The 27,560-nt window shown below is 35.2% G+C and overlaps 2 protein-coding genes across 3 annotated transcripts; both read left to right on the forward strand.

The window, feature by feature from the left end:
• The first annotated feature begins 1,697 nt into the window (after positions 1 to 1,697).
• On the forward strand, positions 1,698 to 10,194 carry slc22a5 (solute carrier family 22 member 5). The gene is made up of 10 exons (XM_054625217.1): positions 1,698 to 2,087; positions 2,183 to 2,286; positions 4,399 to 4,553; positions 4,703 to 4,874; positions 5,017 to 5,143; positions 6,111 to 6,205; positions 6,381 to 6,595; positions 8,524 to 8,706; positions 8,864 to 8,999; positions 9,793 to 10,194. Exons 1-10 carry the CDS (start codon positions 1,698 to 1,700, stop codon positions 9,896 to 9,898), a joined length of 1,683 nt encoding a protein of 560 aa, XP_054481192.1. The 3' UTR covers positions 9,899 to 10,194.
• Positions 10,195 to 11,101: 907 nt separating this feature from the next.
• On the forward strand, positions 11,102 to 19,227 carry LOC129113434 (solute carrier family 22 member 4-like). 2 transcript variants are annotated; one of them, XM_054625710.1, is made up of 10 exons: positions 11,102 to 11,601; positions 13,167 to 13,270; positions 13,359 to 13,513; positions 13,700 to 13,871; positions 14,841 to 14,967; positions 16,304 to 16,404; positions 16,559 to 16,773; positions 17,262 to 17,444; positions 17,942 to 18,077; positions 19,045 to 19,227. In XM_054625710.1, exons 1-10 carry the CDS (start codon positions 11,179 to 11,181, stop codon positions 19,121 to 19,123), a joined length of 1,695 nt encoding a protein of 564 aa, XP_054481685.1. In that variant the 5' UTR covers positions 11,102 to 11,178; the 3' UTR covers positions 19,124 to 19,227. The 2 variants fall into 2 exon arrangements, with proteins under 2 accessions (XP_054481685.1, XP_054481686.1); XM_054625711.1 differs by lacking the exon at positions 17,262 to 17,444 and having other exon boundaries at positions 19,045 to 19,221.
• Positions 19,228 to 27,560: the final 8,333 nt, after the last annotated feature.

Genomic DNA, 27,560 nt, shown 5'->3' on the forward strand with positions numbered 1-27,560 from the left:
GCAGTTAAATAGTGTAAAGGTTAGATACATAACTCCGCCTGAAGACCTGAGGTCAGTCCCCTGTATTGAATAGCTTTTTCCTGGCTACAGTTCTCTTGAGGAGATATTTTTTGTGCATTGAGAAATCCACTCCTGGTTTAGAGTTTACATGAGTTGGACCGTCACGCGATTATCATAACTTGGTGAGAATAAATCATTTAAGCTTATTATCCACTTATGAGAAACCTGGTTTGGATACAGCAACTAACTTACTGTAATATTAAACCTACAGTAGCATGTGAGTCACATTCAGTATTGGTTTACATCCGGCAATCAATTCTCTTTCCTGCTTTTGTGCGAGTAGATTATTTAATCTGTGATGAGTCGTTTGTGAAAGCCATTTTGTGTCTTCACTGATCAAAGAACGTGGCGATTAAAACATTTGCATTCCTTTAGCTCAGTTGAAACATTCCTGATTATCTTCCTGAAAGGTAATTCATTCATTCAAGCACTGATTGAAGTCATTAACAGTGTTCCTCTTGAGGAGTAAAGACTACTGTTACACAAAACACCTTAATCTGTAGTTAAATCGGGAAATTCAATATGCAAATTTACAAGGTTTTGTGGAAGGCAATCCCAAACTTGTTTTTGTTTTATATATGTTTTTATAAATAAGATAAAAAATAATAAATAAATAAATAAATACATAAATAAATAAATATGCATATAATTGTATACATACATACATACATACATAACATAACATACATACATACATAAATACATAATAAATAAATAAATAAATAAATAAATAAATAAATAAATAAATAAATAAATAATGCATATAATTGTATACATACATACATAAATAAATAAATAAATATATGCATATAATTGTATACATACATACATAAATAAATAAATAAATAAATAAATATATATGCATATTATTGTATAAATAAATAAATAAATAAATATATGCATATAATTGTATACATACATATATACAAACATACATAAATACTGCCATTCACAAGTTTCGGATTGTGAATTTAGGGGTGTTTATTTTGTTGTAGTAAATTAGCCATTTTAGCAGTTTATTACAGTTAAATTAACATATTTATTATGCAATTCAAAGCCTGCTGAACTTTTACATAAAGGCATGCTTGCGTCTGCAGTCTGGCTTAAAAAATAGTCAGTCCTAATGCTGCTTAGCAACATTTAGAGTACAGGCACGTGCACTTCTTTTGGGTATTTAAAAGTGTGGAATGTTGTTTGGAGAAAATGGCTCTTTGACCAGAGTGGTGCTGGAGCTGGGGGGGTAGATTGGTCACTCTGAGGCTTTTGATCATTTTACATCCATTCAATCAAATCAGTGAGTGAGACGACTCTCATTCACCAACCAGAGATAAATAGTTGGCTCATAAACTGAATGAGAGACGCTGGAGCCGGCATTCTGAAAGTACTCTGGGAGGAAAAAGTTATCCCCTTTGAAAAGAAGGTTTAAAACTCTCTCAGGACGGGAAAGAGAAGTTTTTTATTTGTGCCTCCCGTCCCACCGAGGGACCAGCTCACTCTGCTCCCCAGAGGGCTCAAACCCAACACTAAGCTCTAGACCTTAAGAGGGACACCACCACGGCTCATACTCTGAAGAATTTCAGAGTTCTGTTTAACTCCCTCAAGAGCAGGGAGGTGTTTTGTTTTTTTCCTCATAAAGAATGGGAGACTATGATGAAGACACTGCATTCCTCGGACAAACCGGTCCTTTTTTCTGGACCACATTCTTCCTCCTGAACACAGTTTTTGTCTCAACTGGGTTCAACGGGCTTTACATTGTCTTCGTCGGGGCGGCTCCAGAGCATCACTGTCTGGTTCCAGACGTCAACCTGACCGAGGAGTGGACCAGTGCCATCATTCCGTTCACGATAGTGGATGGTAAGGAGGTGCAGAGCCAGTGCAGCAGATACAGGTTAGACGTGGTGAGGAATCTCTCCGCTGAAGGATTTGTCCCTGGGACAGATGTGAACCTCACTGGCCTGCAGCAGGAGAGATGTTTAGATGGATGGAACTACAGCAAAGACATCTACCAGTCCAACATAGTCACAGAGGTCAGGACGATTGTGCATTGTTTTCTGACTTGTTTTAAGTTTTGCTTTGTTCTTCTTTTTGTTTTAACATGTTTGTAATTCCCATCTTTTCACAGTGGGACCTGGTTTGTGACGACCAGTGGAAAGTTCCCTTTGCATCCTCCACTCTCTTTGTGGGATACCTCTTTGGGTCCCTAATCTCAGGATATCTTTCTGACAGGTATTTCATCCTTATTTATCAGTTATAGTTCCCTAAATGTATTCCTGCCATCGTCCAATATGAACCTTGAATATTTATGTATAGAAACTGCTTTTGTCCTTTATTAGGTGAGCTATCTTATCAAATGGGTTTTTATCATGTATGAAATGTTTGTGGATGCTTATAAGAAAAGGAAGATTAACAATATAGTGAATGTTACTGGAGAATTGATGATTTCATTATAATAACAACAGCTCCATCTACTGTTGAAGTTGATCTCCACCAAGAGAGGTTGCACTGAGATTCATCACCAGTCTGACAGTGATGGTTTCTTAAACATCCTTTGTCTTAATCAAATGGTGTGGGGTGACAGAAAGCCTAGTAAGGACCCATGATGTGATGTCTTCATGTGTACTCAGAGAAGAGAACTTGTTGACTGAACTTCATCCATTACAGGAAGAGTTTTAAATTCTAAAACGTTCTTTGTGCAGGATGGACAAACTCATTCACCTCAATTTGATCTCAGGAAACCAGGACCAGTGAAACCATTGCATAATAACCTTTAAATTACAACAACCTTCATATTTTTCTGAAAACATTTACGCAATTCATGAACAATCCATTTTCAAAAACAGATGATGAACAAGACTCAAAACAGACTTTACATTTTTCTTGGAAAATGCAACACCTCTGTGTCAACTTTTGCCCAATACTTTTCCACCTACGGTTGACAGTGTTGTTTTCATGTAGCCTGTACAAAAAAAATGCTATTCATACTACCTGCCACTCTTATGAGGACAGAATGACCCCAAGTGGACAAATAGGAATAGTATTTTATTGAACAATTCTCTGCAAATGACACTCATTGCATAATATCATCCTGCGGTCCAGATTGAACCCTTAGGATGTCCTATTCTGGGCCTCTGGTTGTATGTTTTACATTCCTACCTTAGCGGTGCTATAATTGCTCTTTGTTATGGTTATATGATTGAATATACAATGTAATTGCTCCTAAATACATGGAGTATCTGATCTTAGTTGTTGTAAGCGTTTTGCTCAGACAGACATCAGTGTCGTGCGTCTTTGATTGGAGCATAAAATAGCACAAGACACAGCAGTGTGGCGCACTTGAGTGTTTAACTATTTAGATCTTCTGCAGCTGTGAAAACTGTCCGCCCAACAGTGGAGGAGGGGGGGGTCAGGGCCTCTGAGGTTCCAGAGCTGTTTCATCATTGTGTCACATTGATGGGTAAATCTAAGACTTGTATGTCACAAGCAGTTCATGAGAAGACGTGATTATATCAGTCCTTATATTTTGTAATCCTATCCCTAACAATCCAATTTAACCAAAACACAATTTGAAATTCATGACAGGTGATGGTGAAAGTCCCTGGCAATGGGTTTATGATCAGCAAAAGCAGACTGTTTTTACAAGCTTTCATGTAAATCATGGATCGTATTCTGCTCCGAGCAAAGTCCTCTGCAAAAAACTAATTAACTGTCTTGGACTACAGTAAGTCCACTTTGTTCCTGATCAAAAGTCATGTGGCTTGTTGTCAGCATTTTGTTTTGGCTGTTGGAAGACGTTGCAAAAAGTTTCATTTTATGTAATGCAACTAAGTTACATGCAGTTTCCTATTCCTTGCAGGGAGGTGCACCAAAAATTAAGTTTGGTTACATACAGCTGAGTTTCACAGGAAAAGTTGCTACTTACATTTACTCCAACACAGTAGATTTTAAATAAAGTAATGACTATAAGGGTAGCAAGTCCTGATTCTCAACTTGAATCTGAGCATGTTTAGATGCACAATACCTGCCTCAACAGTACAGACATTATAGATATTTTAACATATGCAATAGTCCCCCAGTATTAAGAGACTGAAGTAAAGAGGTATTTGCTTGCTAATGTTTGGTGAGCATTTTCTTCCCTGACTCTGGTCTTCAGTAAGTGAAACAAACACTAAAATGTATCAAGGCCAGGTGGCCAGTCAACAGCATTCCTCGTTCTGTTGTTTATGCCCAGCTGTATTATCCTTAAATGGAGGGGTTTTAGTATAAAAAGGGACAAAACAAATCTAAATGCACAGTGTTTGTGAATCACTGTCAATGACATGCATGTTTTTTTCCCTCCAGGTTTGGGAGGAAGAAGGTTATCTTCATCTCTCTTGCAGCCCAGTGTCTTGCTGTCCTGCTTCAGTCCTTCTCTCACTCATGGAAGATGTTCTGCATCATGTTCCTCTTTGTTGGAGCCTCCCAGATATCCCTCTATATTTCTGCCTTTGTACTAGGTACGCATTGCAAACTTCTCCTATGTTTGGTCTTATAGCCAGAGATCATTGGCGCCTGCATGATTGGATACTTTGACATACTATCTGCTGATTCATCTCTTCTAAATCTCATGCTCATCACTAAACTCTTACGATTATATCTCGGGCAGGAACCGAGGTTTTGAGTAAAACTATGCGAGTGCTCTTCACAACTCTCGGGGCGTTCCTTTTCTATTGCATTGGGTACATGACTCTGCCCTGGATCGCATACGGCATCCGAGAATGGAGGACTCTGCTGGCCGTTCTATCCATGACTTCTGTGGTCTACATCCCACTTTGGTGGTACGTTATTCATAATACTCATTGATAAAGTCATATTTTGTGCCCAAAGTCAGCATCCCTGATTCAACAACAAGATGTGATAATTATTTAAAAAACAACTTATTTTGTTGACACTCATAGTAAACATGTATTTATTGTGCAGGTTTATCCCAGAGTCTCCTCGGTGGTTGATCACTCAGGGACGATTTGAGGAGGCTGAGGCCATCGTGAGGGAAGCTGCGAGGAAAAATAAGGTCGAAGCACCATCTGTGATCTTTAAAGAATCCGAGGTGAGCTTCACATATTGTCATTAATAAGATAACTCTACTTTGTCTTTGTGACCTTTTAATTATGGCAGATAATGTTAGCACCCAGGTGTCAAAAGCCATCGACACAATTCAGGTCCGGGAGGAATAGCAAATATGGCTACTTACACCTGAGCCAACAATGATATTTGCACAAATGAGATACTTAATGTGTATATACGTATCATACTGTAGGTTATGCATAATTCTCCTTAACCTAACCAAGTACACTTGTTGCCTAAACCAAACTGTGACTGAAAATTGAAAATAATAGTAATAAAAAACAGATAATAATTAGTCGACTAGAATTTGAACCCTTGTGTTGGACCCATTCATCAACCACAACTTAATCCCTTCTTTGTCACTGTTTATACAAATACTACTATTACTACTAAATATTTCATCCAGAAAGCCTCTCTGCTAGCTAACTATTGCTAAATAAGTTGCATATTCAACTTGACCAGGTGTAAATTGCCGAAAAGGTTGCCGTGTTACTATTCTCACCAGGTTGCAAATAGACACTATTTATTGATAATGTCCCTTTCAATATTTTGGCCCCAATAATCTGTCTTTTCAGACATGAGGACACTCAATAAAAGTGTCTTCACATGCATTCCTCTTCGGTTTCATGTGTGCTATTTGTTGTTATATCTGATGACATTTCTCTATCAAATTCCTACACAGCATTCTTCCAAATTACTGTTAGAGACAAAGATGTTATTCTTGGTTCTTGACACATTATCTGTAATTGATTAAATATCATGTGAATGCTTGTCTTCGTCTCTAGACAACATGAAACTCAGCCAATAGTAGCTGACGTAAAAGAACAATTAAAACTTGCCCAATTTAAACAAACTCCAAACCCTGAAACCATTTGTCAAGTTGCCATAACATGTTTGAAATATTCTGGAAAATGTAACCACATGAATTGTCTTGTTTGTTTCTGTTTTAGCTACAGGGCACCTCTCCAGGCAAGACATACAGCATGCTTGATATCCTGAAATCCAAGAACATCAGATGCATCACACTGATGTGTCTCGTTTTGTGGTGAGTTTTTTTCTTTTTTTTTTCATCATTATGAAGTAGTCATCATTCACATTAGATGTTGTTGTGACAAAAACAAAGTGACACCGTAACTAGAAACCGGTAGAAAAAAGAGCATTGTAAACCTGCATGTCATGACATTTACTTGATAATACAAATTACTTTTTTCCTTTTTCAGGATGGCAATAAACATTGGGTATTTTGGATTATCCCTGAACACCTCCAACCTGAGTGGCAACCCCTTCATGAACTGTTTTTTATCAGCAACTACTGAGGTCCCCGCCTACGTTGTTTCTACTTGTCTGCTGAGGAGATGTCCAAGAAAAGCACTTCTGTCATCGTTCCTCATCCTTGGAGGAGGAGTTCTTCTTCTAATCCAGTTCATCCCTAATAGTAAGAGCCTGTTTAACGTTCTCACACACATATTCACAAAGTGTCCTATCACACAGCCATAATAAATGATACTGCATACAAAGACAAAACACCAGAGCCATGGGTGATGAGCATTCTGAAACAAATAGCAGCATGACATTTAAGATAAGATAAGATTGAACTTTTTGTAAATGTGTATTTTTTACAAATACCAAGAGGAATTGTACCAAGAGGAATTGTTGTGCAGCATTCGCATTACAAAGTAGGAGATGAGTGAGTTCAGGCAAATTACAAAGGCCATGCAGTTGTTCTTTTATATTAGCTTGTGTTTTCCTGAGATTTATGCTGCACTCCTTTAATTTGTACATGTTTATTTGATAGGATTGTAGCACGTTAATCTAGTATAAATAGATATAATCAGTATAAAAACACAACAAACCTGTTGGATTTAGCAAGAATGCTAATAAACAACCATGATCCCGAGGCAGGAAACACAAAAAAAAGTATATACAATTGTATGGTGTTAAAGTGTACCTTTTTCACATGACTTTTGGATTTTAACATAAAGTCCAGTGTGACCCCCAAGGTACTTTTAAAATGTCAAGCTCCTACCCTCTCAGGAACACATTTGAATATTTCATCATACAATAAGAGACATGATTTAGTAAACTAGTCCAGAACATATCATTGCAGATGTGAGTTTGAAGTGGCTTCTTGGATATCTTTTGCTTGTTTAAAAATAACTTCATCATCTGCATACAATTGAATATTGATGTTTTGGCATACATTAGGTGGTTCATTAAGATATATAGTGTGAATAAAATTGGTCCAAAAATAGAGCCTTGTGGGACCCCTACAGGTCCGTCAAAGTAAGGAGATTTGGTGCTGTCAACACAAACATATTGCCTTCTATTGGATGGATAGGATTTCATCGACAGGATAGCTTCTTCAGAAAAATGTAAATGTGTATTTTTTACAAATACTATCAATCAAACCTCCATTGTATTGGTGCAGGCACACATCTAAGAGACAGATATCTCAACCAAAACATCTGCATGTCTTAATATCACTTTATATCATTTTGGGTAGGTGAGAAAATACATAATATATATTTTGAATGCATAAAAACATGATGACAGTGTCATGCTTGCTGCATACATACATTTGTAATTTGGCTGAACAGACTCTTTAATAGCAGTTGCTTCCTATGAGGCACATTTACTTTGCAGCAGTTGTGGAATTTAACTTAGCACTTTAACTCACATACTGCAAGTACAAATCCGAGGTACTTGTACTTTATTGTAGTATTACTATTTTCTGTAAACTTTTACTTCTACTTCACTACATCTCAGAGGGAAATTCTCACAGTTTTTTATCCCCTTCCTGTACAGTGAAAACTGAAAACTAGATCTATACTTTCCAAAAGAGGGTGCAAATGTGCAAGCCCGGGAGTTAATTATTGTCTATGCACTTCCACATAGAAGTAAACTCATGATGAATATATAAGAAGCATACCCTTTCTGAGAAGAGTGTTGAAATGTCTGTTCCTAATGTTCCTCTTGAGGCAAGCAAAGCAAGTCCCAAAATGTACTTTTCCTGTTTCACGTTTTTCTAACACGTGGCAACGATTGAAGACATAACAGTCAGTGTTTCATCAGATTGTACTTTTGAAGCTACATATTAAACAAACCAAACAACACAACCCCTTCCACCATCAGCCAATTGACAGCCCACATTTTTTAAATAACCTACTAACATGTTCATTATTCTTTTCACCTACAAAGAAGAAGTATTCAATTGAATTCAATAAAACTTTATTAATCGATGAAGGTGATTTGCTTTATGGCAAGAAAAAACAGAGATGAAAAAGACTATATATACAGCACACATTTGGGGATTCCATTCATAACTCACTCCAAATATCTTATCTTTCTCTTTCCCCTCCTCAGCCCTTCAGTATGTTGCTCTGGCATTGGAAATGACTGGAAAGTTTGGCTTCACCATGGCCTTTAGCATTGTCTACATCTACACCGCCGAGCTTTACCCCACTGTACTCAGGAACGTCGGCATGGGAATGTGCTCCTCTGCTGCGAGGATTGGAAGCATCACAGCTCCTTATGTCATCTATCTAGGTGTGTAGCCGTTGAGTACAGTATCTAAAGAAATAGTATGCCGTTTATAAAAACAAGACTGCATAGGGTAATGTCAGTGACATCTAAATTTGTTTCTTTATTCTAGTAAATGTTTGTCAATTTCTAATGTACACTTTTGCTCCTCTGTTATTGGCAGGCACTTATAATAAGGCTCTGCCTTATATTCTCATGGGAAGTCTAACAATTGCTTCCTCCGTGGTGAATTTCTTCCTCCCGGAGACCCTCAACAGAGATCTTCCAGAAACAGTGGAGCAGATGCAAGAATGTCAGAAGTAGGTGCATTTAACTCAGGCAACAACCTCCTTGCATTCTTACTAATGGCCATCAGGGGGCGACTCCTCTGGTTGTATAGAAGTCTATGAGATATTTACTTGACTTCTCATTTGATTTATTACCTCAGTAAACATTTTAAACATGAGTTCATGGTCTCAATCTCTAGTTTCAAGTCTTCTTCAATACATCATGATGTGCATATAGTAAATTATGCTCCATTTAGAGTCAAATAGATAGAATAGTGATTTGACAGGTCGCTACCAGAGCCGTATACGGCGTCTCTACGTCAATCCTCTGCATTCCAAATATGGTAACTTCTTTTCACTGGTTGCAAAAAAACAAGATGGCCACGGCCGTAATCCAAGATGGCAACGGCCAAATCGCCGACCTCGAGGCTTCAAAACGGAAGTGGTGACTTCACGATGACTACCTCCACTTCTTAAATACAGTCTATGTTTTCACTCAGGTCACTGCAGTTCACATGTTTTTCAGGTCTCCATTAAGATGGCAACGGCCAAATCGCCGACCTCGAGGCTTGTTTACTGAAGACTTAGACTGACCCCCTGATAGCCTAGAAGATAAAGTGGTTTTCCTAGAAAAAGCCTTACAGGGAAAAAAACCTCTTATCAGGAATCATAAAATTTGCTCATGTAGTGAGGCATATTTTCTTCTATTTTTGAAGGCTATGTCTTTCTTCAAGAGAAGTAGAAAATATGAATATGTTGACTGCCATTTCTGTATCTTGGTTAGCTGCGTAGCTATTTTTTACCATGATGTTTCTTTCTATTGCAGGTTGTGCAAGGGTCCCAAAAAGAGGAAATATGCAGAAAATGAAGGAAGGAGGAACCCACCCATTCAATGTGAAGCCAAATCTGAAGTGCACGCTCTTCCTCTGTAGTTTTTCTCAATGGCATTGCTTCAAAGAAAGACAAAAATCATTTATCTTCAAAGTAATAATCTCAACATAAATTCCAAAACATGCACAATGGGATCCAAAAGTCCTCTGGCAAGAACTGTTGTTTTTATCATTTTTAAAAAACTCTTTATTTTTCTACTCAGTTGATGCTAATTAAAGAACAGTTTTTTAGAAATGTGGTAAAGAATATTTTTGGATCTTAAAATGTGTGTATGAAATTGAAATTTGTGGCTGATTGGTCCACAATACATGTGATTAAAATATGAACATATGAACCTTCACAGCACACAGTTGTTTTCATCATTTAACAAAACAAAAATGCATCCTGAATTAATGTTTCTCAATATGATGTTGCTCCGAGTGAAAATGGTTGATATTTTTGGAAACATGTGAAAAACAAGACCACTCACATGTCTGTACGGTATTTTAAAGCGCTAACCAGCCCGTTAGCTTAGCTTAGCATAAAGACTTGAACTAGCCGGCCATTCGTCTCCCTGGGTTGCTTCAACACTACTAACTACTAACAACGACCACCATTTTCTCTTTGTAGTTTTCAAATGACCACAGAAAAAAGTTCAATGTACGTTCAACTCCTTTTAGAGAAAGTTAGCTAATCAAACTGGCGGGAAATAACACACAAGGCAGGAAGTGGTGTAGTGGAGAGGTAGTTCTCCAATCAGAGGGTCGGTGGTTCGATACCCGGCTTCGGCAGTCGATGTGTCCTTGGGCAAGACACTTAACCCCAAGTTGCTCCTGAAGGCTTGCCATCGGTGTGGACTGGATGATGAATGTTAGTTAGAGTCTGATGGTGGCACCTTGCATGGTAGCCTGTCATCAGTGTGTGAATGGGTGAATGATATGTAATATACTACTGACTGTAAGTCGCTTTGGATAAAAGCGTCTGCTAAATGACTGTAATGTAATGTAATGTAATGTAAAGTGAAGTGTTCTGAAACGAGAGGAGGGACGAGTACAAAAAGTAAAACAGGAAACACTAAACAAGAGTAACATAACCTTGGTGGCACCTATCAGCGCCTTTGTCTTGTGCAGCTGATACCAAGCCAAACCCACACTCCCTCCTCATTTTTTTTTTTTTTTTTTCTCAAAGCAATATGTAACTCTGTAACCTCCCAGCTGGTATATAAACCATGAACTCAGATTTATTGCTGATATGAATGTCATAGAGCGACAGAGCACAATCTCTGTTGTGCCTCTAAGAACTGACGCAGTCTTTACTTTATTGCTTGTCTTCTTTTGTAAATATGAAGGATTCAGGTGATAGCAGCTTAAAAATTAGAGACTATGAGAGCATCACCTCTTTCCTTGGAAATTGGGGACCCTTTCAGCGAAGGATTTTTTTTGCACTGGCCATCAGCATTCTCCCAAATGGGTTTTTTGGTGCATATATAGTATTTGTAGCTGCTACGCCACCTCACGAGTGCTTCATCCCTGAAAACTACAGCATCAGTGACATGTGGAGAAATGTGACAATCCCTCTGGAAAAGGTCGATGGCGTTGCAAAGCCCAGCTCCTGCTCGAGGCTTAACCTGGAACTTGTCCGGCAATACTCTCAAAGAAATATCACCCCAAATGTGGGAGTGAATGTGAGTGAAATTCCTTTGGAGAGCTGTCTGGATGGTTGGACATACAACAAGGACATCTACCAGTCAACCATTATCACAGAGGTGAGCAATAAGTTATCAATTAACTTCCACAAAGAAAAACATCACAGTATTTAGTCAGCTTTTGGTGTATAATTCACAGGGAGCTAAAAGTTAAAGTAATAAACTTTAAAAATAATCACCATATCAGCTTTTTTATTTTATTACCTTGTTCAATCATTTAATGACCAGTAACACGTGTAAGATAAGTAAAATCCAAGATAAAGGATTTCGTAAACTGTTTCTTAACTTAAATGTAGCCTCATTATGATTTTATGTTACTCAGTGGAGATTAAACACTAAAATAGCTAAATAGCAAAACCTGTGTGACTTTCAACCACTAGTCCTTATTACTACTTCAAGGAGTAATAGTACCATCTTTGTGATTTCTGACTACTGCTAATTATGCTTTATTTAATAATAGATTAATAGTACTATAAGTGTTGTCACTTCTTCTGAACATTGTGGATACTGCTGCTCTTATGTTATATTGATTAAAGGTGCTAAATTCGAAATCCAGAGTATTAATATAGCAGCTAACAACTATTGGCTATATAAAGATATATTGGAGTATTTTCTACCTGAGCAGAGAATGAACAGACTTTTAAGTGTGTGGATCTTTCAGTATCTCAAGATTAAATTACGATTCTTAGGGTCATAGGTAAAAATAGGTCATAGTTAACATTTATTAATTCGTTTATTTCTGTGGTAGATCAGGTTAAAGTTACTGTGAGAAACTTTTAACTGGTCCTGAATCAGTCTCAGTTTAGTCCTGATCCTCTATAGACCTCCATCAGTAAACAAGACCACCAGAGAGAAGATCGTCTGTTTCTATAAAGTTATTCTTAAAGCTCGTCATCGGAGCCACCGGGTCGGATTCTGGTGAAACCAGATGAAATCATGCAGGTTCACCAGAAACTCCTTCAGCTCAGACTCCAGCAGAGACCAGTCCACCGTGGACAGACCCAGATCCAGCAGAGACCAGTCCACCGTGGACAGACCCAGATCCAGCAGAGACCAGTCCACCGTGGACAGACCCAGATCCAGCAGAGACCAGTCCACCGTGGACAGACCCAGATCCAGCAGAGACCAGTCCACTGTGGACAGACCCAGATCTGGCTTCACCTCAGCCTTCAACCTGCAGTTGGAGCTGCAGGAGAGCTCTGCTCCTGGCAGCAGCAGTTTCTCCTCCTCCTCCTCCTCTTCCTCCTCCAGGAACAGAGCTTCTCCTCTTTGGAAGCCAACACCAACACCATGCTTCTGGAGACCCAGGACGTATTGCTGGACCCACTGGAGGGAAGGGAGGCTACTGGAGAACCAGAACCAGGACTGAGACGGGCACAATGTCAGACCCTGCTGCAGTAAAATTAGAGGTTTTCTAAAGGGGCTCTGGTGCTTGGAAATACAAACACTTTCATCTACAGGGACCGCCAAACTCAGCACAAAATCATAGTAGTTTTACAGCTTTTATATGTGATTATAGGTTTCACTTTATTAGCACAAAAGAAAAAGTCCACAAGAGATTTTAATTATCTTTGAAATGTCAGTGGCTGTAACTAGAAAGTGAAAAAGTCTGTTGATTTTTACAGTGGGACTTGGTCTGTGACAATGCATACAAATCTCCACTGGCCACTTCAATCCATTACGTTGGTGTTCTAGTGGGAGGGTTTCTCTCAGGCCAGATATCTGACAGGTCTGTACTGTTCACAGCATTACCTAAAATCACAGTCCAATTTAACTGTAAGGTATTAAAGTAACTATAATCTGTATTTCTTCCACAGGTATGGAAGGAGGCCGACCCTCTTTCTCATGATGCTTCTTCAGACTGTGTCAATCACAGCACAGATATTCTCCCCGAACTGGGAGATCTTCAGCTTAATCTTCTTCTTCGTGGGTGCCGGGGGAAATTCCAACTATACCATTGCATTTGTGCTGGGTGAGCATCTTGATCACGCAATGCTATTAATTTACGTCATAATGGCCAATCTGAACTGGATGGTAAAATCTTTAATGTTGAAAAATACATGTTGGAAATTTAAATTTGCCCCGAACAGAACTGACTAAAAGATTGTGTCTCAGGTTTGTGTTGATCATTTTGTTATACAATGTTTTACACCTACAGGTACAGAAATTCTAAGCCCAAAAGCCAGAGTGTTCTTCTGCTCCCTCGGCGTTTTTATGGGCTCAGCTTTGGGTTACATGGCATTACCAGCTGCAGCTTACTTTCTCCGAGACTGGTGGACGCTGCTGATCGCTATTGCTGCCTCTGGCCTGATCTACATCCCTCTATGGTGGTAAGAACATTCAAATTATCGTATTTCAGCTTGCCCTTTTTTAAAGAAACCTATACTGCAAATAAACCAAGTAGAATCTTCTAAAAGGTGCTATTCCAGAAGCATGTTCTGTGAAGCAGGTGGTGGTGGAAGCCTATCTAGAAGGCCATCCTTATTGTAATGACACTGCTTTAGGAGCAACAAAATTCAGACAGCTGGCGTTACCACGGTTTTGCACTCCACTTTTTTCTCAAGAACTTCTGACTTTATAACCTTGAAAATGTTTGGGTTTTTCTCATTATTGTGTCATCCACGTTTTTTCTCACAATATAACCATCTCACCGGTCATTTTTAGTGTAGAAGGCTTCCCATTGAAAAGCCGAGGGAAGCGGCTGCTCTTCATCTGAGGTTGGGGAGTTAACCAAAACAACCAAGTTATCAACACAACAGAAGGCTTCTCTCTCATAAAACCAGAACATACTGTTTTGAATTACTTCCCATTTAGCATAAATCTGCAAACCGTTGTGGGGCTTGTTGCTACCCTCAGTGACTCGTGGTTGTAGTGGGTGTTTCCTGCTTTTCGGCCTCAGGAAACAGTAATGAACCTGCTCTGGCTTTGTGCACTAGAATGAGGCATAAAAGGACCTCAAGTTAAAGATGATATGGTTGGTTTGGCAAATGTGTGTATTTACAACCTCTATTGCGCACATTGTTCTGGCTGATTAGACTTAAATGCTCAGAGCTTTTGTGGGAATTTATTTGGTCACAAATATTTAAGGTTTAATTTGTCCTGCCCAAATCTGCCAGATTAACTGGATGTTCAGATGGTTAATATAGTCAAAATGATTTGCATTTTGGTCGATAATTTGTTGCAATAAATGCTGTTTTGAACAGTCCCCCTAAGGGTCATGGTTAAGGACCACAGATTGGTTTGGTTTAGTGCCCTTTGTCCTGCTGATCTGGTTGTAGCCTTGTGTTTTAACCCTCCAGGTTGATCCCAGAGTCTCCTCGCTGGCTGCTCTATCAGGGAAGACTGAAGGAGGCTGAGGCCATACTGAGAGACGCCGCCAAGAGTAACAACGTTGAGGCTCCAGAAGACATTTTTACACAAGCTGAGGTAGCTAGTTTTTGATAATTAACACATGATAAACATAAACATGCCTCAGAGAGGCAAAGAAAATCAAACTAGACTTTTTGTCGTTTATAGCAGTGTCACTGTTATACAGCTTCATAAATAATCCTAAAGAATACAATACCATTTAACCCCTTGTAGACTATTGTCGCAAATTCGCTTCAAACCGCTTCCGGTCTTAATGCAGCCGAGGTGGCGTATGTATCCCACTAATACCTGTTGATGCATAGTTTACACATACCAAGGACACATCTCCACTTCATTTAGCACTTCATTTTGCATCTGCATGACAGCAAAAAACACAAATAATTAATTTTTTATATAATTGTAAATAAATTCAGGCAATACCTTTTTCAATTTGACAACATAAACATTCTTAATGGGCCAACTGTTGTATTTCCTGTATTTTTGTTTGTTAAAGTGTTACTTCACCCCCAGGTTTTGTTTTTGTAAAGATCGTTTTTCATTCTTGTTCTCAAAAACAACATAAACACGGTTTTAAAAAAACGTCCTGTTCCTCAATATAGTGGAAGTATTTATACATTAATTTGTAAACATGTAAACATTTGGTTAGCAGGTTAGTTTTCCATGTCCACTGCTCATCCATGTATTTATGCTGCCATTGCACGACATGTCGCAACCAGGCAGCAACCTCCGGTTCTGTCAAGTGAAGCCAATGCAGTAGTGCCTTAAACCTGCATTCTGTCTAATGTCCATCAGGGGGCGACTCCTCTGGTTGTATAGAAGTCTATGAGAAAATGACTCTACTTCTCTCTTGATTTATTCCCTCAGTAAACATTGTAAACATGAGTTTATGGTCTCAATCTCTAGTTTCAAGTCTTCTTCAATACAGCATGATGTTCATTTAGTAAATGATGCTCCATTTAGAGTACAATAGACGGTAACGTTTAGTATGCTTTAGGGCGGGCTTACTGTGATTGACAGGTTTGTTTAATTTCATTAGGTTGATTAGTCCCAAGCGGTCAACTATATCTCAGAATTGGCCTTGAAGGGCTAATTTAAAACAGAGGTTTGGTGTTTTGAGTAATTTTCAAGCATGAAATGACGAATGAGAAATGTCCATATTAGCACCAGCATTGATGTGTTTCATCACAGTACAGTTATATAATTTAGATTTAAACTTATACACATATAAGTATGTAGTGACTCAGCTGTCAGGAAGAAAACGGGGACTTAAGCTGTTGCCCTAGCAACAGAACTGCAATGAAAATGATCAATATGTTTACGTGGGAGGTTGCTCATGGACCTTTTTCACATTTTAATTCTTTGTTAATTGTCTCTTCTACTTTTTTCCCCCCAGATCGAGGAAGGGCTGGATATGAAAGAGAAGAGATACAACATTTCAGTTATCGTGAACAGCTGCAATATGTTCTCTTTGACAGTTCTGTGTTCACTTCTGTGGTACGTCTACAATTTCCTCACATCAATAAAAATGTGTTAAAAAAAGTGTTAAAAAATCAATAACTTTCGAAACTTGTGTCCAAATTTGAGTGTTGGTTATACAAGAGAGTAATTACATATGCATCCAATTTTGACCTTTTGAATGTCTCTCCAGGATCATCGTCATGATTGGATACTATGCTTTAATCCTCAACACTTCAAACATGCACAGCGACCCTTACCTAAGCTGCTTCCTGTCTGCGGTGGTGGAAGTGCCGGCTTACATAATTGCCTTGTTACTGCTCAAGTATTGCTCCAGGCACCTCTGCCAGTCCTCTACACTCTTCTTCGGAGGCGTTATGATCATCTGCGTTCACCTCATCCCAACAGGTAATGCTTTGTTTTCTGTGTGGAAGTTTCTTAACACATGCATTCTCTCTATTGGCCAGCAGGGGGCGACTCCTCCGGTTGCATAAAGAACTCATATTGTATAGAAGTCTATGAGAAAATTACTCTACTTCTCACTTTATTTTTTACTTTAGTAAACATTGTAAACATGAGTTTATGGTCTCAATATCTAGTTTCAAGTCTTCTTCAATACAGCATGATGTTCATTTAGTAAATTATGGTCCCATTTATCAAATAGACCATAGACAAAGTATGTTTTAGGGCGGGGCTTACTGTGATTGACAGGTCGCTGCCACCAGAGCCGTATATGACACCGCTACGTCACTACCTGCATTCCAAATATAGTAACTTCCGTTCACTGGTTGCAAAAAACAACATGGCGACGGAGAAACAGCTGAACTCGATGCTTCAAATCTCTTTAGGTTTGTTGCATGAAACTCATTTAAGAGTTTTGTTGTTTATGTTCTTAGATATACCGAGTGTTCCTGTGGTCCTGGAGATTTTGGGGAAGTTCTGCATGACGTCAGCGTTTTGTGTGGTGTACACCTACACGTCAGAGATCTTCCCCACTGTTGTCAGAAACACAGCGATGGGTTGCTGCTCCATGGCTGCTCGCATCGGAACCATCTGTGCCCCCTTCATCGTCTATCTGGGTCAGGATATTTGGTTTTTCACATTAATTATTTCTGCAGTAAAGAGATGCAACGAATTGTTGATCAGTCGAGATCGAGAGATTGAGTTAATATTCAAGTAATTGTTTCAGTATTTTCAAGCAAAATCAAAGATTCTCTAGTTCCAGCTTCTCAAATTTGACGTTTTCTTTGTCATATATGACAGTAAATTGAACATCTTAAAGTTTTAAACTGTTATTTAGACAAATTTATTGAGCAAACTTAAGGCATTAGCTTGACCTCTAATTGAATGTTTACATTTTTTTAACATTGATTTTATATTATCCTAAATTACTTAACATATTTTAACATAGACTTAGCAATTCAGAAAATATACTGCAGATTAATTGATAATAAATAATAATAAAAGTTGCAGCCCAACTTCAGTCTTGACTTTAACATTTAGTTTCCTGGAAAATGTGTTGATAAGTTTCTTATTTCTAATTTAACTCAAAGAATATTTTGCTTGTTTTTTACAGGACAATACTACAGGGCGCTCCCATACATATTGATGGGAGGTCTCGCCATCTGCGGCGCCTTCTTGTGTTTCCTGCTGCCAGACACTTATGGGAGGACTTTGCCAGAGACCATTCCACAAATGCAGCAGATATGCGGGTGAGTTTAGACTCTGGACATAATGTTTGTTTACTGTGTTTCAACATCCACAACACAACACAGCCAGATAGAAAAGGAAAAGTCTGTTAACAAGCTGTTTTAGTGACGAGTTCTTTTCCACTACTATAAAAAAAGAAACTTAAAATGTAAATGATCTAAATTAAGAAATATTTATGACAAATCATTATAAGTAGGTCAGGAGAAGCTTGTCATACCGCTCTCACTGAGAGAAGGTAATTCAATGCAAATAACTAAATGAAATATCTCAGTGCAGTCATTTTAGTTTAAGTACTTGCTTTTAATAATATAAAGTTTACAATTACACATTTATTTAGTTCCCATAGGTGACAGATTATTTTTGTATTGCTAGTTGTTTCTTTGTATCTTTTTTTTTTTTTTTTTATTATTATTATTTTTTTATTTTTTTATTAAATTTTTAAAAAATGTAATTATATATACATATATATATAATTTCATTTCTTATAAAAAAAATCATATATCATTTATATATAATTTTAAATATTTATATATTTTAAACGTGTTCATATATATGATTTTATTTATTAAAATATATATATATATAATTTTATATCATTAGATTTTATAAAATATATATATTTTAATTGTTAGCTTTCTTAAGCAGGTGTTTTGTAACTTTTATTGCTTTGATCTTTTTTGTAAGTACTCATTTGAAACAGCTGTTACATGTCATTTGTCTGGAAACCCAATAAATAAAGTTATTTATTAAAACAATATTGATAACAGAGAACAGACACACGTTAGTTATTGGTTACCATTTAAATGTACTGTTTTGTATTTATTGTTACAGGGTATCTGCTTCATAAAAGGGCTTAATCATTTATTTTGTTGCTCTTAAACGTGCAGCAGGAGACTAAAAGTTGACCGATGACCTTTTTCTGTCCCTGCTGTTAAACTGTAACTAAATGTCATCTCAATGTTCAAACAGGAGGAGAGGAGGAAAAGAAAAGGAATCAGAAAAAAAAGACTGCTTTCATGATTATCAAAGCAAAGAAAGCAAGCTCTAGTTTCAGGTTTAGATTTTTGAAGCATTTTACTCACCTGTTTGCTTATAAAGATGTTGTGTGAAATTCTGTATATCTATATTGCCACCCATTTAACTTATTGTGAAGCATTTGTTTTTGTAATAAACTGAATGTTTGATGCAAGACTACTTGTGTTTTATATGACTTATATGACTAAAATTGTTGCTTTTTAAAAATGATATATAAATTGTTCAAGTTTAATTATTAATATATTTTAAAATCCATCAGAACCAGATTAAATGAGACACAAATACTTGACTATATGAAGCAGGACTAAAGAAAACAACTTATTTTCATTGTGAGTAAAAGCCAAGACAGATATAATTAACTGGATTTCTATTGGGAAGTTGAATCATTATTTCTTTAACAGCAGAATCAACAATAAAACTTTAAATTCCCCCAAAACACATAATATATAAAAAAAAAATCTGGATAAGATCAACCATCAGTGAATTAAGAGTGATTGGGACATAAGATTATAAATTCACAGGGTTTTTCCACAGTGCTCGCACTCATTGGTGACATCACCTGGGTGGGCGGGGCCAGCATCAAACAGGAAGTGGACTCTGCAATGCATGAGGTGAGGAACATTACATCAGCTTCAGCTAGTTTGAATAAGGGCGTACAATAGTCTCAGCTAGTATGTTGCACAAGCCTTTGATGGAACATGAATATGATGCAATACTGTGACAAAATCAGTAAAAAAAAAAATCATGTTTCTTTAATTTTGTCCCAATGGGGCTGCATGGTTTGGGTGATTGAGGCCCTGCTGAAAGGCTTTGGTTATGATTTAAAATGATTATTCTTACAATAGAGAACAATTGTGAATGCTCTAGATCAGTGGTTCTCAACCTTTTTTCAGTGACGTACCCCCTGTGAAATATTTTTACTTTTAATATTTTAAGTACCCACTTACCAGCGCAAAGAATGTTTGGTTGAAAAAAGATGTAATACTCAGCGCTCTGCCATCAGTGTCTGATTTATTAAACTGTCAACACTGAAGATTGCATTGTGGCATTGAATTCAGTTCATGAACTTAAACTTATATTTTATTGAATATTTATTAAATAACTATTTTGAAAGGATTTTTGAATGGATGCTAATTTTAAATATATTCTTTAAAAATCTCAAGTAAACCCCTGGAGTGCCTTCACGTACCCCCATTTGAGAACCACTGCTCTAGATGAGTGGTTTCCAATCATAAATCATTAATCAACCATAAAAATGTTGGATGCTGAATCTTGATTAGCTGTCAGCTAGCAAGAAAACACCAAGTTTACCCTCAAACTACTACTTCTACTAACCAAGCAGAACACTAACAACAGCCTTGACCTCTTAACTAAACCTTAACTAATCCTGGTTGATCTAGTGCAGAGCAGAACGGCACCGGCAAAACAAAATGTTGGATTTTAACCTTCATTTTAAAGTTTTTAGTTACATTTTGAGGGAGATAAATCTGCATGAATTATGGACAGATCTTTCAAACTTCAATAAAAAAGTTTAGCAGAAATGAACACTGAGTCTTAATTCAAAATAATGAACATGAAAAAGGAAAACATGCATGTGGAATGACATCAAACTTAAAATAAATGTGCTTCTAGCAGCCTGAATCAATGATAATTCCATTCAGGTGAACTATTTTGTTAAGTTTTTCAGTAAAGTTACTTTTGGTTGATATGTGATAGGGGCTTTTATTGTGAAGGCTAGAACGGAAAAGGGGAAAAAGGTGATTTGTTGCTGTTAAAACTGTTTAAGGAATTAAGTTGTTGCCATCTTGGTGCAGACCACGAAGCCTCCCTGTTATTATTTATTTATGAATTCATTTATTTGTTTTTGTTTGTTTGTTTTTATGTATTTTATTTTTTAATTTGTTAGTTATACTTTTATTTTCATTCACTTTTTTATTACTTTTTATTAAGTTTTTACTAAGTTAGTGTTAAGAAAAGTGTTCTTAATTGGTTAAGAAAAGAGATCACAGTATATCACAATGTTTAATATCTCATCATATTGCAAAATATTTTTAAAATTGCAATATTTCCTTATCTTAACTTAAGTATTGTGATTTAAAAAAATGTATTTTTGGGAGGCTTCCAATATTTATTAGCACAATTTAGAGGATGAAAAATAAGATCACTTTAATCACTTAAAAAAAAAAAAAAAAACCTTTCCTTTTTTGAACCAGTTGAACTTCTCATCAACTGGAGATGAAAAGGTCACATGATGATGAGAATAACCTTCTGAGTGTTCAGGGGAAGCACCTCAGAGACGCGTCATCTGTTTCCGTGGAAAGCCTGCAGACATTTCACTTTCAATTCAAACTAAACGAGAAGCTTTAACATTTAATAATAAAAAAAAAAAGCTTTGCAGACTATTTTCTAATAATGCATTTCATTTTTGCAACAGTTGCACTTTCCCTCTGTGGAGTGAGGAGCTGCCTGTAATCTGATCTCTGCAGCAGCTGTGAACTTCCCCTGGAGGGTTAAATAAAGTAAAAGTGAAACTAGTTGCTGAAGAACCAGGCAGACGTTTGCTTCTTTGTTCAGTTTCTCCGACGTTTACAACATTTACAGATGGATTTACACTCAGATCATCATCACCTGTCGAGTGGAATAACTTCATGGATGCAGAAGTGAAGGTGAGTTTGTTCTATTTAATGTTTTATTGTTATTATTAGTAGTATTATTATTATTGTAGAGCTACGCCCTGTTTTTAAATGGAGATAGTTGTAATAAAAGCAGAAGAAATAACCTCATTAAAAGTGATTTTAACCTACAATCCTGCTTCCTTAAAGACTTTTTCTCTATTTTAAACAACATAAAGTGACATAAAGTGAAAGTGCGGAAACGAGATTTAATTCCAACCATGACAGCATCTGATGGCTGCTCATCTATTTCCTTTTTCCTTAATGTCTCTGTACATTATGTCTCTCTTTAGTGCTTCTTTCTTTATTTCATTATCACACACATTACATTTAAAAAAGAAAAAAGAAAAACCACAAATGGTTTATTATATAACAGAGCAGTTGCTTATTTTATACACATTGTTATTATGACAATGTGTCATAATAATACTAATGTGTGTTCAATCATTTCATAATTATAAATATGCTCATAGACAGGCTCATATTTCACTGTGACATGTTTTATTTGTCAATGTCTGCAGCCAGGCCAGCCTGCGCAGTTGGTCTAGAAGTTTATAAATGCAGCATCAAGGTCAGCCGCTAGAGGTCGCCAAATCCACTGTACGCATGCGCAGTATGCATGTATGTAAGTGTCCTGGATGCTCAGTGATTGTTCACTGTTGGAGGATATATATTTATTTATATTATATTATTATATTTATATTATATATTTATTATATTGGATATATTCTTAATTATTATATGATGTTTATATATATATTTTTTTAGATGAGATTTTTGATAGATTTTTCTTTTGTTAGTTATTTATTTATTTATATATTAGATATATATATTATATATATATTCCTGATGTTTATATTATATATGAGATTTTTAAATATTATATATTTTTCTTTTATTATATAATATATTATTATATATTATATATATATATATATTAGATATATTATATTATATTGCCTATGATTATTTATATTATTTATTATTGAGATATTATATAGATGTTAAAATATTTTATTAGTTATTTATATTATTTATTGTAGATATATTCTTAATTATTCCTGATAGTTATTTATATTATTTATTGATAGATATTTCTTTTTATAGTTATTTATATTATTTATTATATAGATATATTCTTAATTTTACTGATATTCACTCCCTTTAAATTTTTCACTTTTTGTTTCATTGCAGCCATTTGCTAAAATCGAAAATTGTTCACATTTTGAAGGAGCTATTTATTTATTTATTGTTAGATATATTCTTAATTATTCCTGATGTTTGCTCTTTTTTTTAGATGAGATTTTTGATAGATTTTTCTTTTATTAGTTATTTTTTTAGTATATTTTTTATTTATAAAAGTTTTTTGCTAAATAAATCATAAGAAACACAGGATTTTTACAAGAACATTTTATGCGTAAACCTCATACATTTGATTTAAGTTTCATTTAGATATTTCCAACGGATGGCCAAAGCACATTTATTTACAAAACTATCTTTAATACAATATATATATTTAATGGATTAGTGAGTGCATATCAGACTGTGAGTTGCAATTTACTTTTGTTACTTATCTTTTTAAGTCCGTTTTATTTTGCTGTACATCGTATGTTTTGCTCAGCAGTACTTTTCTCATAGCTTTAATGTGCACTTTATCCAAAAACAGTGGTGAAAAGTACATTCAAACTCCTTGTACTTTGTAATTACTTGTATATATGTATATATATTTATATGTGTATGTGTGTATATATATATATGTATGTATATATATGTGGGTGTGTATGTATATATATATATATATATGTGTGTATGTATATATATATATATGTATATATATATATATATATATATGTATATATATATATATATGTATATATATATATATGTATATTGTGTATATGTATATATATGTGTGTGTATATATGTATATGTATTCATTTAAATTTTTCATGATATTTATATATATTTATATAGATATGTGTTATATTCATTTATTTATTTTGATTTTTCTATATATATATTTTATTTTATAAAAGTTTTTTGCTAAATATATCATATTTTTTTTACAAGAATGGATATAGTGATTTAAGTTTCATTTAGATATATCCATATATGTGATACATTTATTTACAAAACTATCTTTAAGACAATATATATTTAATGGATTAGTGAGTGCATATCAGACTGTGAGTATATACTTTTGTTACTTATCTTTTTAAGTCCGTTTTATTTTGCTGTACATCGTATGTTTTGCTCAGCAGTACTTTTCTCATAGCTTTAATGTGCACTTTATCCAAAAACAGTGGTGAAAAGTACATTCAAACTCCTTGTACTTTGTAATTATTGTATATATGTATATATATATTTATATGTGTATATATATATATATATATATATATATATATGTGGGTATGTATATATATATATGTGTATATATATGTATGTATATATATGTATATATATGTATATATGTGTATATATATATATATATATATGTATATATATATATATATATATATATATATATATGTGTATATATATATGTATATATATATGTATATATATATATATATGTGTGTATATATATATATGTATATATATATGTGTGTATATATGTATGTATGTGTATGTATGTGTATATATATGTGTATATATATGTTTACTTTATGTTTACTTGTGTGTGTGTTTAATTTACTCACAATATGTTAAAGTTGAAACCAGTGTTTGTTTTTTTACTTGCGTAAAGGATCCGAGCACTTCATTGTTTTGAAAATGTAAACTAATATGAAACAATGGTGGATGGGTGGTAGACTACTAGTCAAAATAATCAATAGTAGAACATAAAAATACTCCATTGCAAGTAAAGGTCCTGCATTTAAAATTACAATTAATTAAAAGAACAAAAGTATTATCTGCATTAAGAAATAGGTCACCTATAGGTGTCATATTCTTGGGTTATTATTTCTGATGCATTAATATGCAAGTTGTGCAACTATTATACAATATATTTTAACAATTGTATATACTGTTGTGAAGTTTATTTTATAGCAGTGCATCTTATTTTATAAAGTTATTATATTTTTTCTTTGTAATGTAATAATCTATCAAGTAACTTAAGTATTAAGTGAATATAGTTCAGTAAAAAGTACATTATTTGCCTCTTCATTGTAGTGGAGTAGCGGTATTAAGTTGCATAAAGCTAAAGTAAACCTTAAAAACTGTACTTGTGTACAGTACTCGAGTAGATGTACTAAAATACTACTTGCATCTAAACACCAGTGGTGGAAAGTAAGTGCATTTACTCCGGTACTATACGTGTACTGTATTTACATTTTCTGCTACTTTATAGTTCTTCTTTAGTACAATTTACAGGCAAATACTTTACTTATTACTCCACTACATTTATTTGCTTCAGATATAATTACATAAAATACAATCAACCAATAACTGATTATGTTTTATTATACAGGCTGATACTTTATTGATTTTTTTAAAATCTAATAAACTTATTTTCATTGTTCTCATATTGGTACCTTTACTTTATGTATTAGTGTATTTTGATGCTAATGCTTTTGTACTTTTAACAAGTTAAATTACTTGCTATTTACATTCACATACTTTTAATTAAAGGGACAGTCAGCCCAAATATAGAAAAACATTTTTTTCTTTTTTTGTGATATTTTTATTATTTCGTTTTCAATACTGTTGGTTGAATTGAGTGTAACAACAAACCATTAGCAGGACACAAGCAAGTTAATCTTTTTTATTCAGGGTTGCTTTGATCTTCATAAACCTCCCGACAATTTTAACTTCATTAACTTAATTTATCTTTCACCAAGGTGTAAATAGTTTATTATTATGACTATTGTAATAATTATAATTACAATTATAAGTATTATTATTATTATTTCAACTTTTATTGTTATAGCAATAGTTATTATAATTATTTCTATTTTGATTATCATTATATTTATCATAAAACTAATAAAATAAAACATTTCATATAAAACGTATTATTATTACTATTATTATTATTTCCCTCACCGTTGGTTTGAGAGATGATGTCCAATAATTAGAGAATTATTTGGGGAAATCTGAAGTTTATGGGGAGCTTTCCACCTTAGTACTTACAACTTTTTGGCAACTGTAAGACCTAGAAGTAGAGATTTCGTAGCATCAATTACTAAATCAACATTAGATGCAAAACATTAGGTGCCGTAAGTTAGGTTGAGTATCTTCAAATTGTTTTTTCTGAGCCCCACAAGCGTCAAGTCCCACTATATATAAGAAAAGGCAGAAATCTCTAATGCTGATATCTCCAACACCAGGAAACTCAAACCAAAACAATCGATATTGATAAATAGCACTTGAGGTAAAGGGACAAATATGTATTTTTGATTCAGGGGTGAACTGTCCCTTTTTAATTAAAAACCTCAGCACTCTGGTGAGACTTTTGAAACGTTTGCACTTGTTAATATTTACTTTTGAGTTTTTAAAAGTATATTTATTAATTTATTACAATGTGGAATTGTTTCTTTTATTTAAATACAGAATTTAAGGGGGTTTTTTTTGCCACTTTTTCTCTTGTGCAGATCAGAACTGAGGTTGGTTTCAAAACATCAGTTCCTATATACGAACACAAGATGTCACTAAAGCTACATCACAGCTTTAAATAATCATTGTATCTTAAATAACCACTAGATGGCACCAGAACTTTAAATATAACCTACATGAAGTTGACACATTTAACTGGTTCTCACTCTCTGTTAATGGAGTGTGCGTGGGGGGAAAGGAAGTATCAGTTTAATGACTCATTTATTTACTCACCATGAAACTGGTCTTCTGACCCGAAAACACATGTGTTTAGAATTTGCATGAGTGGCGAAGAGTAGACCTCGATAGATGAAGTCACTAATCACCCTCTAGAGTCCTCCTGTAAAAACAGGAAGTGAATCTTCTAAACCGGGGCACTGACATTTGATCTACTTTGAATTCAACCAGCCAGCAGAGACCTTCTTTACATAACAGCATCACAGAAACATTTGTGCTGAACAAACATGTTTCACAGTGTTGGACAGATATCACACACTTGCATTGACTTCCTCATACCATCACCTGGCACAACCTTTCCTCCAAAAAAAAAGCCTGCCAAAAAAACAATCAACAACAACAACAAAATATTATTTTGCACCAAGATAAGCTTCAACTCGCAGGTCTGTGCGATGCCATGTGAATGCTTAAGCCTTTGGTATGCATTCATCTCCCTTCCTTGGAAATGTGTTTTGTGTTTAGTGCCTCTATTATCAGCTATCATCAGTCAACTGGAGAGATCTAACAGCAGCGAGGAAAGTAGATAGCAAACTGCCTCTGGTCCATCGATGAGTTCAAGGCCATCAAAAGAAAGTAGGATGCAGGAAAGTGGGGCCAAAAAATGAAATACCTTAAAGCTGACTGACCATCATTACATTACATTACATTACATTTATCCATTGGAGAACTACCTTGCTCTCCACTACACCACAGCCGCCCATCAGGGGGCGACTCCTCTGGTTGTATAGAAGTCTATGAGAAAATGACTCTACTTCTCTCTTGATCTCTAGTTTCAAGTCTTCTTCAATACAGCATGATGTTCATTTTGTAAACGATGGACTTCTTTTAGAGTCAAATAGACTATAAAGCAGGGTATGCTTTAGGGGCGGGGCTACATTATGATTGACAAGAGTTGTCTGTGTTTTCGTCTTACAGCTTTAACCATTTTCACAGTGTGTTTTTACTTAA

Source organism: Anoplopoma fimbria, chromosome 24 (genome assembly GCF_027596085.1).
Source record: "Anoplopoma fimbria isolate UVic2021 breed Golden Eagle Sablefish chromosome 24, Afim_UVic_2022, whole genome shotgun sequence".
Lineage (NCBI taxonomy): Eukaryota > Metazoa > Chordata > Actinopteri > Perciformes > Anoplopomatidae > Anoplopoma > Anoplopoma fimbria.

What these genes read in the sequence shown, in the direction of transcription:
- slc22a5 (XM_054625217.1), top strand. Translation starts at nt 1,698, where the DNA reads ATGGGAGACTATGATGAAGACACTGCATTCCTCGGACAAACCGGTCCT. An exon ending in GTCTACATCCCACTTTGGTG is followed by an intron (nt 4,875 to 5,016) that starts GTACGTTATTCA and finishes TTTATTGTGCAG; the next exon opens with GTTTATCCCAGAGTCTCCTC. An exon ending in TCCTTATGTCATCTATCTAG is followed by an intron (nt 8,707 to 8,863) that starts GTGTGTAGCCGT and finishes TGTTATTGGCAG; the next exon opens with GCACTTATAATAAGGCTCTG.
- LOC129113434 (XM_054625710.1), top strand. Translation starts at nt 11,179, where the DNA reads ATGAAGGATTCAGGTGATAGCAGCTTAAAAATTAGAGACTATGAGAGC. An exon ending in TCAGGCCAGATATCTGACAG is followed by an intron (nt 13,271 to 13,358) that starts GTCTGTACTGTT and finishes TTTCTTCCACAG; the next exon opens with GTATGGAAGGAGGCCGACCC. An exon ending in TACCATTGCATTTGTGCTGG is followed by an intron (nt 13,514 to 13,699) that starts GTGAGCATCTTG and finishes TTACACCTACAG; the next exon opens with GTACAGAAATTCTAAGCCCA.